General features: G+C 43.0%; 1 protein-coding gene across 1 annotated transcript in view; it reads left to right on the plus strand.

Annotated features, from left to right (window-relative positions):
* RPTOR (regulatory associated protein of MTOR, complex 1) overlaps window positions 1–12,063 on the plus strand; it is a 160,815-nt gene that overhangs the window by 102,435 nt on the left and 46,317 nt on the right. Inside the window, exons 14-20 of the mRNA XM_010578552.1 lie at window positions 1,767–1,841; window positions 2,482–2,547; window positions 3,191–3,382; window positions 4,670–4,810; window positions 7,392–7,509; window positions 8,963–9,103; window positions 9,552–9,710. Of these exons, the coding sequence (XP_010576854.1) occupies window positions 1,767–1,841; window positions 2,482–2,547; window positions 3,191–3,382; window positions 4,670–4,810; window positions 7,392–7,509; window positions 8,963–9,103; window positions 9,552–9,710 (892 nt within the window). The remainder of the gene's footprint in view (window positions 1–1,766; window positions 1,842–2,481; window positions 2,548–3,190; window positions 3,383–4,669; window positions 4,811–7,391; window positions 7,510–8,962; window positions 9,104–9,551; window positions 9,711–12,063) is intronic.

A 12,063-nucleotide genomic window follows, 5' to 3' on the forward strand; every position in this document is an offset into this window, starting at 1 on the left:
GCAGCATTACACAGAAGTCAGGAAAGCCTCTTGTAGCTGCAGCCTGGCATCAATCCATTCCCTCTGCTCTTTGGTCTGCCAAAACCAGCATCTTCACTCCCTTCAGCAATAAAATATTCTCTTGCATCTCTGTCTTGCTATCCCCTCTCCCTTCAACAATTAGTTCCCTCCTTCACCTTCTACGCATGATAAAAAATACATGATCCTGTCTCTGGCATGAAGCATACAACAGAACCACAGTCGTGGGGGAGACTGATTGCCAAGTCAGTATTTCCTCCCTTAAATTTTCATTGTTGTAGTATGTATTCTTTCAATTTGACCCTAATATGTCGACCTGAAGCCTGAGTTAGTATGTTAGCAAAAACATGGTGTATGCCATGTGCTTCACTCCTCATACTACCCCAGGAAAACCTGCATTATTCTCCTTATAGGCTTTTAAAGACAGTGAAGTTGCTCCACAGTTCTTGATTGTGTGTAGTAGGAGATCATGCTACTACATGCTACCGTTGTACGGATTTAATACACTTTAGCACTTGACCAAATAAATAAAGTGATTAGTCTCGTTTGTGTAGATGAGTTGAAATCTTCTTGTCAAAATCTAGTCCCACCTGGGCAGGGGATTAGACAGAATATAAAGAATGAGTATATAAAGAATGAATAATTCCTCCTCCGTCCCCCAGCCTTACAGATTTACTGGTAATTGCTCAGTGATGTGGGCCACTGTAAGAGAAACATGTGCTAGGTTTATTGCATGCGGCAGTCTGCAAGACTTCTCCTGCTTGTGAAAGATGGCACTTTAACATTCACAAGACACTTACTCTCACATCCTGCCTGCCAGGCTGAACTGGAAAATCAGCTACAATGGTACAGAAAGAACTAGGAAGGACTGTCTGTGCTATCAAACTGCACCTCCCATAATCAGGGTCACAGAGCAGACACCCAAAAACTTCCCTACCTCTGGAGTCCTGTGGATAAGACGGGGTGGGCAGCCAGGGGGAAGAGGATGGACCCTGAGAGCATCTGCAGCAGCCTGTGCCATGTGCTCGGCAGCCAGGAACGCCCGTGTACGTCTGAACACGCAGCACAAGCTGCTTGCTTGACTCTTGGTAGCTAGTGCGTGATTATAATGTTCTCTAAAAAGAAAGGTCACTTACTCCGTGCCTGGGGAACGTTACAGATTTGACCAGGATTTTGCACTAGTTAGGTAGATATTTAACTGTACAGCTAGAAGTTAGTGAGCAGCATTTATCAGCAAACCTGATCTATGGTGAGCTAATTGCCTTGACATGGGATTGGAAATCAAGTGGAAAATTAAGACTAGGAGCTTTTAGAAGATCTCATCTTACATAATTTTTATTCTGGTAATTGTAAAAAAAGAGGAAAAAAAATTAATTGCATTCCTCCTTGGTTTTGCCTTTGGTGTCTCTCAAATACTGGTGAAGGTCTGATGTGGGACAGAGAGATGTCAAGTCTAACTCTTCTCCTAAGCAGGAGGTGACATTTTCAGCTACTGTTTCTGTTGTGTTGGAGGGTAGCAGAAGGTTCCTTGCTTTAGACACCGCTCTTCCCTGTCGACCCTTCTCCTGCGGGGATGTTTGCTTGCGGCCCCGATGGAGGGCTTGTGCTTTATTTTGCTTCTCACATGAAAAGGAGATTTGAGAAAAATGATTAAGATGTGAAATATTCATATGTCATTGGAGGAAAAAATATTTTTATGTTATTGTTTTATTCATCATGTTTTTCTTTGTCTCTGTCTCATTTTTCAGTCATGCCAAGCTGACCTTGTGAAGGACAACGGTCACAAGTATTTCCTTTCAGTTCTGGCAGATCCTTATATGCCAGTAAGGACAAGTCATCTTTATTCAGACTCTTCTAGCATTTGCTTAGCTTGTCTTAGCTTATCTGTTGCTGTTCTGATGCAGTTGGTGCTAACGTAGGACTGCCTCCCACCTCCATCTCCTGTGACACCCACTGCTTTACTGGAGAGAGTCATTGCTGAGCTGTGGAGTCAGTGACCAGGGGAGTTAAAAATGCTCCTGCCAGGTTGTGTGATAGAGACAGCCAAACCAAACAAGAATTTGCAAACTTGTTTGAAGTTATGTAAGTGCAGATTACTCAGTGGTGATGATGGGAGCTGGGGGCTCCTGGGGGCTGGGTGCAGAGGCAGTCTAATTGCACTGCAACTTTCATAATTCCCTCTGCAAAAGTTTTTTGTGATTTCCTGCGATAGGTATTTGTATGCCTCCTCCAGAGCAATATATGGAGGCTGGTTGGGAGGATCGTATTGGCAGTCTGATGAAGTGTCTCAGGTGTAACTAGTGACAGGACTGGATGACAAGAAAATTCTAGCTTGCTTTCCCTTCTTGTTCTTTCAATGTGATACAAACTGGATTTAGAATAATCTCATGTTTCAGAAAGCAAGGGATATAGTTGTTCTCTGACCTGTTTTCTAGATAACAATTAGTTGTATATTGTTTTAAGGCTGAACACAGGACAATGACGGCTTTTATCCTGGCTGTAATTGTTAACAACTACAACACTGGACAGGTGAGTCCCAACATCCTTTTTCCTTTCATTCTCTCCTACCTCTTCTCTGCATTTTGCCTTTACTTTGATAAAAGTCCTGGCTTGCATTAAAGCACAACCCCAAACTGGAAAACTGAAATAGAAGATTGCTTTACATTATTTTGGTGTGGATTAAAAGAAAAATTGACCTGGAGGTGTGACAAACACATTATGTACCTGGCACCTGGAAGTGGAGGTTAAGGACACAAGTCACTCAACAACTACCCCTCCAGGCAGTGTACTGACGTGCTATTAAAGAAATAGTGCCTAGTTTCTGTCAAGTGGAAACTTGATGGCTGTGATAAAGTTCTTGGGAAGGGTATGTGGAATGAGCCATAAACCTTGGGGCTCTGACAGGTGCAAGGAGTATTTCCAATGAGGAAAAAACAGGCTTTATGTGCTACAGGAAGCATTTCTAGTGTTCAACTATTTAACTAGCTATAGCAGCACATAGTTGACCTTCCCTTCATGCTGCTTCCAAATAGTATTTGGTAACAAAATCAGTATATAACCACTGAATAATTATTTTCTTTTGATTTCCTGTCTGTTTCAGAAATAATCTTCTTTTTTGATCATGAGGTGGGAAGCTGTCATCCAAAATAAATTGCATTGATTTGTGTTTTAGGAAGCTTGCCTTCAAGGAAACCTGATTGCTATTTGCCTGGAGCAGTTAAATGATCCACATCCTCTTCTGCGTCAGTGGGTGGCCATTTGTTTAGGACGTATTTGGCAGAACTTTGACTCAGCCAGGTGGTGTGGTGTGAGAGATAGCGCTCATGAAAAACTCTACAGTCTTCTCTCGGATCCAATCCCAGAGGTAAAAATCCAACTTTTTAAGTAAACGCCAGTTGAATTGTCAGAATTGTGGCAGAGGGCTACAGAAATACTTAAAAAAGCAGGGCCTTCAAGAGCTTTACGATTGTGTCTGGTTCAAAGAAAGATCTTATTGCTGTTTCTTCAAGGTGGTGCAAATCATACAAGCCCGCAAGAGAAGTAACCAAAGAAATGCAGGGGGAGTTCATACAGCCCAAAAGCCCTGGAATCTGGGCACCAGAGTTAGGAAACACCATGTTTTTACTTACTTGCATATCAGAAGCTTGTTAAAAACATGGTCTCAAAACTCACTGTGTGTTGCAAAACACCTTCTAGTCTTTTTGTCCAAGTACAAAAACTGTTCTTCTCCTGGTATGTGTGAAAATACATCTTTAATTGAACGTGTTTTACCTTTGTGACAAACTGTCCAAGAGAGAAGCAATTCTTGTGCAGAACTCGGCTATGATTGACAGAGCCTGTCAGACCCCAGTGAAATTACATCGTGTGTGGGAGAAGTAAGCCTGGAGATAAACACCATTGCTAATGTGCAGTGATTAAAGATTGGGTTCTCCTTTACATTCAGCCTTTCTTCCTGCATCCTCCACCTCTTTTCTTTGGCCCCATCTTTCCCCCATTTTATAAGTAGTATTTGTGTGAAGGATGGGTTGACTGCCCTTAACAGCACACCCGTGCTTCTTTTTGAGAAGCTGGAGTGAGTGTTCCTACTTTGTGAAACACATCCTGCAGTTGCTGATTGCACTGTATCCCCACCGTTTGCAGGCTCTGCCAAGGCTAGCTGTAAGATTACCAAGCCATCTGATCCCTCTGTTCTTTGTGTAATCTGGCAAAGTTTACCCTGATTAGAGCTGCTGTCTTTTCTCCTTTTCTTTTTTCCATCATCTTCTACCTTTCTGTAAGCCCTTATCTGAAGACTGTAGTTCAGCACTCTATTGTTAAAGAGATTCACATCCCAACAGTGACTCCCTGTGTACCTTATTCCTGTTAATTAATATTCTAGGCAACATCAACTGGAAACATCACCCATGGGAAGGTCACTGAGTATTCTGGGAAATTAAATATACTCCTGCACCTGTGAATACTTAAAACTCAGTGCTTTGCTGAATCTGTTTTGCTGTTTACTCTCCATGGGCTTCCCTTTAACCCTCACTATTTACCTGACACAGTAGTCCGGGTTTCCAGAGATGCCATTTTGGGGGATAAAAAAAATCCCACTGGCAAACTTCAGGCTGGAAACAAGAGGAAAATAATAATGAATGTTTGTGTCTCACAGGTTCGCTGTGCTGCAGTCTTTGCACTGGGAACATTTGTGGGCAACTCAGCTGAACGGACCGATCACTCCACCACCATTGATCACAATGTAGCTATGATGTTGGCCCAGCTCATCAACGATGGGAGCCCCATGGTTAGAAAGGTACAGAAAGGCTGGTGGTACAGAAGTTTGGATTCATGCTGACGAGCTCTGTACTATGCCTAATCAGAGAGTGCATTATTTAATAGACTTTTCAATGAATTTGACTCATTTGGAAGTATCTGTTTCATCATGAAGTCTTTTAACTTCAGTTCCTGCCAAGAAGCAATAGGCACAAATGACGACACCAGTGAAAACAGCAGCATGAACCTGCTGCTGTGGCTGAAGGCTCAGCACTGAGCCTTACACTGCACGCTCAGGGTGGTCATGTGCAGTAGCGTTCTGGGATGCTGTTTTATCCACTTACCCTTTTTCAGTGCACATATTACAACATTTCATTTACTCTGCAATATAAGGAGCCTGCTGACAGGAATAATACAAGTAAAGTGTAGTATGTCGTTGTGTCCACGTGTTGACAAGATTGTTGTTCAGATCAAAATGTTTCTGCTCTTTAACACTGGACCTCTGATCAAGCTCATGTATTCCACTAAACAAATATCTGAAATAGGAGTAACAATCTCAGGATTTTGTGGGAATTTTTTATCCCCCTTTTTTTTTAATTTAAAAGAGAATGCAAAGACAGGGATAAGGAAGGAGAGCAATTACACTGAAGTCTTTTCCAGGTGCACAAAACACTGAGAATTCTTGCTGGGCTACCCTTCTACTAATGCTCTTCGGTTGATTAGTGTTTTGATTCAAATATTTTACATTACAGGATCTCAGGTTTTACATGAATTAGTAATGTGTTGCTAGAAACACTGAGTATGGGGTAGTCCTAGGGGAGGAAGAGGAGAGGGAGTAAGAGTGCTGTGGAGGGAACAGGAGAGCTCTGTTCAGTAAAAAGATCTTGCTGCTTTTAGAAACCACAAGGGCGGATGACAGACAAAGTAATTCTTCAGGTTTTGGAGAATTGCAATTTCTGATGCACCATTGTGCATCAATAGTACATTAAATAGTTTTTGACATTCTGGATTGTTCTTGATGGGTGTACTTAGGTGTCCTAACGCTTGTGTTTACTTAACTGGAACATCAATACCCCGACGGTTGTCACCAGCATTGTGAGGATTAATTTTTGTTGTGTCGTTCTAGCATTTAATCAGTTTAATTCAAGAGAGAAATGCATGTCACACTATATGCTCTTTGAGATTCATAAATCTCTCTTTTGGAGATTAGTCCCCTGAACAGAGAACAGCAACCGAAGCCAGCTCCCCAGCTCTCCTGTTTGCTGTTTCCAAGTGCCTAGCAAGCAGTACCTAATTGAGGGTCTGAACTTCACCTGCTCTACCCTCCCCACCCCAGTAATTGAGGTTCTCAAGTTGCAGCTATGAGAATGAACAGACTGATGGTCCCTTGCAAATGGGCAGCACCGTTCTCATGTTAGCTGCTGTCATGGTTTAACCCCAGCCAGCAACTAAGCACCATGCAGCCACTCACTTGCTCCCCCCACCATCCAGTGGTATGGGGGAGAGAATCAGAAGGAAAAAGGTAAAACCTGTGGGTTGGGATAAGAACAGTTTAATAGAACAGAAAGGAAGAAACTAATAATGATAATAATCACAATAATAAAATGACAATAGTAATAAAAGGATTGGAATATACAAAACAAGTGATGTACAATGCAATTGCTCACCACTCACCGACCAATGCCCAGTTAGTTCCCGGGTAGCGCTCCCCCCAGGCCAACTCCCCCCAGTTTATATACTGGGCATGATGTCCCATGGTCTGGAATACCCCTTTGGCCAGTTTGGGTCAGCTGCCCTGGCTGTGTCCCCTTCCAACTTCTTGCGCCCCTGCAGCCTTCTTGCTGGCTGGGCATGAGAAGCTGAGAAATCCTTGACTTAGTCTAAACGCTACTTAGCAACAACTGAAAACATCAGTGTGTTATCAACATTCTTCTCATACTGAATCCAAAACACAGCACTATACCAGCTACGAGGAAGACAATTAACTCTATCCCAGCCGAAACCAGGACAGCTGCTGACATTGCAGGTCAGTACAAGACACTGCGGTTCAGCATAGGATTCAAACACCAAGGCTCTTTGTGGAAGAGCTGAGCCATGTCCCCAGGGGCCTCTTGTCAGGTTCTGTTTTCTTCAGCTCTGAGTGAAGATAGGGCAAGCTGTAGGACGAGAGCTCCGCTCCATGCATACACGTGCTGCACAGGGAGAGAGGGTCAGGCTGTGCCACAGAGGGCCGAGGGCACCGATCCTCAGCACAGCTCGTTGCTGCTCTGCAGGAAACACACGCTTCTTGTGGGTGAGAGTGCTGCACGCACAGGAGCAGAGGCAGCTGGGGGTTAGTCACCAGCTCAGTACTTTCTGTGACACTGCATCAGTTTGACAATATTGGGCAGAATCAAAGAGTAGTAGTAGCCTGTTCATGTATAGACTTGTGGAGAATTAGATTTGAAATGGAGTGCTCTGGCTTTCTTCAGTTCAGCCCTGTGAAGCGAAGGGAAAATTATTAGCCTGGGTGACAACCCAATAATGTCAACAATAATGACCACATTGTTCTGTGTTTCCCTTTGGTCTATTGTTTCTGACCTATGTGACCATGAAATACCTTTCTTCCGCTCTTTCCATAGGAGCTGGTGGTGGCTTTAAGTCACCTGGTGGTTCAGTATGAGAGCAACTTCTGCACCGTCGCCTTGCAGTTCATGGAAGAAGAGAAGAACTACCCTCTCCCTTCTCCAGCTGCCACAGGTAGGTGTTTTGTGTTTGTGTGGGTAGGAAACATGTAGCCTGAAAGTGCTTGGGAACTTTTATTTAAGGAGTTTGCCCAACACAATGAAATTCTTGCTGGTGGTGATTTACCAAACAGCACCATTGCTACAAAGTTGAGCGGCATGGTGGGTAGCTCTAATGTCTGTTTAGCACCATAATATATTGCACTGGAGAAATGCATCCTCTGCTGAGTCTCCATCTAAAACACAGCTATAGCTCACCAGCAAGTTGTAGAGACTGAACACCCTGCCAAATTCAAAGGGGTTCTCTTCAGATCAAGACTGAAGTATATTTGTCAAGGCAGTACACAGGCTTACCAGACTTCTTTCCCCCCCGCCACCTCAAATTACACCAGAAACTTGAGTGTCATGTTGACCTAATGAGAAGCCTCACCAGACAACAACGAACCAACTATACTTCTTGCTCTGCAAAGCACCAGACAAGAAGCAGTGAAGAACTTTATGCTCTGTGCCTCCCGTCCCATCCCTTTTGTTGTGTCTATTGCTTTATGTGAGGAATGAAAAGCCCTAGTGAAATTGTTGCTAACCTCATATTTTCTTTAGATGTTAAGTACATTGGAAATATTGAAGGATAATGGGACTGTTGCAGTGGAAACTTGGAGACAAGAGCATGTGCTGTCTCTGCAATGAGTAGTTTAATCTCCCTATTGTCTGAATAAATAAATCATATCAGAAAATAAGCTTTTCCCCGTTTGTCCTTTTTGCTGCAGGAAATAAACATTACATGCAGTTTATACAGTGCTTTTCCTTATCCAAAATAATCCTGAAGTATTTATAAGCAGGATGCACTGGAAGCATTGGCCCCACCACCATAATGCAGCCACTTCTGCAGTGAAATAATAGGTCTTCTGAAGCCATGGTACTGTGTGCGTATTTAGGAACGAAAATGAGAAAGTTTGGGAAATTATAAGAATCCAGGTCCTGGGTGAAATGTGAGTTGAAACCAGGCCTGAAATTTGGTCAGGATATCAGAATTTTCCTAAATCTCTGTAATGAGAAAATTTACTGCACTTTTAATGAGCAGAAGCAGACACAAGCCTGTAAATGCTGCCTACTAAATGGTGTCTGCTGTAGCAGCATGTGCTAGCACAATGTCTAGGCAGTGGCCAAGCATTGACCTGGAGAGAAGAGTCATCATGCCTTTCTGGGTAGTCTGCAGGCACCGGCAAGGCTCAACTCACCTGCTTTTATTGGATGTGACAAAATCACAGCTTAAACAGTAGACACACATGGTCCTTGCTGATAATGTGCACAGAGGATCTTTTGTCATACCTCATTCTGGTTTAGCCTAAGGGGCAATGACTAAATTCTGTTCATATTGGTAGTATTTTAGTTACATATTTGCTGGGAAATAACCAAAAGGCTATGATCCCTTTGGTTACGTCTCTAATTGCTAAATCTTGCATCCACAGAGGGTGGGAGTTTGACACCAGTGCGAGATGGTCCATGTACACCGAGGCTGCGGTCTGTCAGCTCTTATGGGAACATCCGAGCAGTTACCACAGCTAGGAACCTGAACAAGTCCTTGCAGAACCTCAGCCTGAATGAAGAATGTAAGAGATTTCAAAATTCTTTGATTTTTCTTTACCTCCTCTTTACCCCCCTCTTGCAAGCTAGGAAGTACCATGTGCAAGACAACATGAGCTGAAACCAAAACTTTAGCCCAGATGATCCAGCTGCCAGCTCCAAGGGCTTAGATGAGAAGCCCCCTAATAATTAGTTTCAATTTTCTGGTCATTAGTATTGATTTTTCTGAGTATTTGGTGGGGACCAAAAAGGTACCTTCCAACTTCCTAACATATATGGATTTTTAACTGAATCTTTTCTGACCCCGTGATGCTTATTCTGTATTTAAACATTCAGTATTTAAAAGGGGATGTTGTGGATTTGCGTACACCTTCGTTGAGTGTTCCAGGATTTAGAAAAGGGCTGTTACACCTGGGTAAAAATTGTTCTCTCACCAGTTCTTGTTTCGGCATCTGCCCTCTTTTCTTTTGGCAGCTGGAAGCTCTGTTGCATTTTCTCCTGGGAATCTCAGCACCAGCAGCAGTGCCAGCAGCACCTTGGGCAGCCCTGAGAATGAAGAGTATATCCTGTCGTTTGAGACTATTGACAAGATGAGACGAGTCAGCTCTTACTCTTCTCTGAATTCACTAATAGGTGAGTTAAGACTCTCCTCCCTTCCTTTGGTGTCGCCTTTCTTCACATGCTTGCTCTAGCTTTTGTGGAAAGTTTGGATCTTAGCTTCTGCTAGATCTTACTCCAGAAAATTTCTCATAACAGTAGAAATGCTGCTCTTGTGTTCGGTTAGGCTACATGCAGAGCAGAGTCACTCCTGCTCTGATGGAGAGACTGGAAGTGAGAGCTGTTGGCTCCAGCTGTAAGCTTCACCATGATGGACAACAGTCCTGTTAGAAATTTAAGCACAAAAAAGTGGTGTATACAGGAATTTCACATCCACTGCAGTTTCGTGGGCTAGAGAATGAAAGCGAGGACTCCCCATCCCATGGACTTAGCAGCTGGGCGCACTGGCACTAACTGCTTCCCCTGGTTATTTTTTACATGGGTTGTGTTTCTGTACAGCACAGCCACTTTATTGTGTTACTTACCCAAGGAAGCCTTACCTAGCTGATTTCCTATGCAGGTTTATATGTACGTTGTTAAAATAGGACTTAAAAAAGAAGGAATCCCAGGCTGTGTATTAAAAGCAAAAAGACTTGACTGTTTCATAGAAATATGCTTTTGTGCAAAAATTTTCATGGCTGATCCTGCTGCCTCCAATTCCATCTCCATTATTTCCTCCCGGATAAGCAGCTCTAACATCACTAACAGCACTGAACTTTTTACCACCACTCAACAGTCCCTTTCTCTCCTGGCATCTGACTCTCTGGGTAATGTACGGAACTCTGCAGAGTCAAGTTCTATAACACAGAAGGAAGGGAAATTTTACTTGTATTTATGCAGTGCATGGCTGATTTCCATGTAATGGATTATTTGGATTTCTTTTATAGAACAAAACTGGAATGTTTGTATTAAGCTAGTTCAACTTGGTTGCTTTTCAAGTAACTTTCGCAGTCATGTCTGACTGCAACAATAGCCTTGCTTTAAACTAGCTGTAGTTTTTTATATAATCTAAACCAATTGGGGATGATAACATGGACAACATGCAGAAGGATCTAGCTTTTGGAATGGCCTCCTTCCAGGGAGCAGGGATGGCAGCAAGCAGCAGAGAAATGCTGCGGGAAGTCTCTGTATTTTCTTTGTAATCAGTAAATGTGCCCGTATTTTTCTAGCCTTCAAAAATCAGTGAAAAAAAGAGTGGTGTAACTCAGAGAGGAGTCCACCTGGGTGATAGACTTGCCTTGAATGAAGAAACATTTTGCTCTCTTCTGTATTTTCTGGAAGAAGTAATGGTGATGTGGTTCTCCTGAGTTGAAAGATTCTGGGATTTTAATTCCTGAGCCCCTGTAGCAGTTTAAAATCATGTGTTCATTAGAAACTTGATCAATTAATTTGCTTTTGATTGTAGGTATTGAAATTAGATCTTAAGTATGACAGGATTGTTAGGAAATTTCTCTCCCTCTTAAGCTAGAACTTGAGTTTTCTCATTTCCACTGATGCACGCTGGCATCTGCTTGATGGCTTGTGCGTGTCTCACGAGAGCTTTACAGTACAGTTGGAAAAGAATCTAGAGATGAGCTGGAGATGAGTGAGGGAGACCTAGGAAAACAAAAAGAGCAGTTCTCCAAAGCTTCCCTCATTCCTATTCAATCGGAAGAGCTCATATCCAGCTGGAAATGACAGAGCTTATAGAAGTGTTTAAAATTCATAACTCACACAGAATCCCATTACCTTCAGCATTTGCCTGCTGAACAGCCAGGCTTTTTTCGTTTCTACTGAAGAATTACCATCTTCCAGCCTGCTCTCGCCTGCTCCCCAAGGAAAGAGTTTTCAAAATGCCATCAGCTCCAGCCACCCTCCGTAGTGCTGTGGTTGCTGCACAGCTGGCCTGGGCTCAGATTAACCCCTTTCTGTAAAGTTTTAGTGCGCAATAAAATACAGCTAGCAACCTGGGGTAACTCGGTGGGGAGTCCACCTGGGTGACAGACTTGTCCTGACTGAAGTTTTGCTCTACTCTCTATCTTTTGGAAGAAGTAATGGTGATTTGGCTCTGCAGTAACGACTCTGCCAAACATTTGAGACAGGCAAAGCAGTAAAAAGGATGCTCTGGGCACAGGGTAGACTCAGACCAAAGCAGAAATCTAGTCTGTAATAATAAAAGTAGAAATTTTCAACCATAGTTTAATTCCATGCTCTGTACTGTGCATTCCCCTAGGTTGATTGTGTCCAGCCAGGGCTTTCTTCCTCTCTTGCGATTTTAGGAACATGGTGCTAGAGGGGTTATTCTGGATCAGTCTATCCAATTCACTGACATTGCAGCATCATACGATGTACTTCTTCCCATAAACTTGAGGAAAACCTCTCCATTCCTTCTTGTGCCATTTTAGAAACA

The sequence above is a fragment of the Haliaeetus leucocephalus genome, unplaced genomic scaffold, assembly GCF_000737465.1.
Source record: "Haliaeetus leucocephalus isolate CR32 unplaced genomic scaffold, Haliaeetus_leucocephalus-4.0 Scaffold646, whole genome shotgun sequence".
Classification (NCBI taxonomy): domain Eukaryota; kingdom Metazoa; phylum Chordata; class Aves; order Accipitriformes; family Accipitridae; genus Haliaeetus; species Haliaeetus leucocephalus.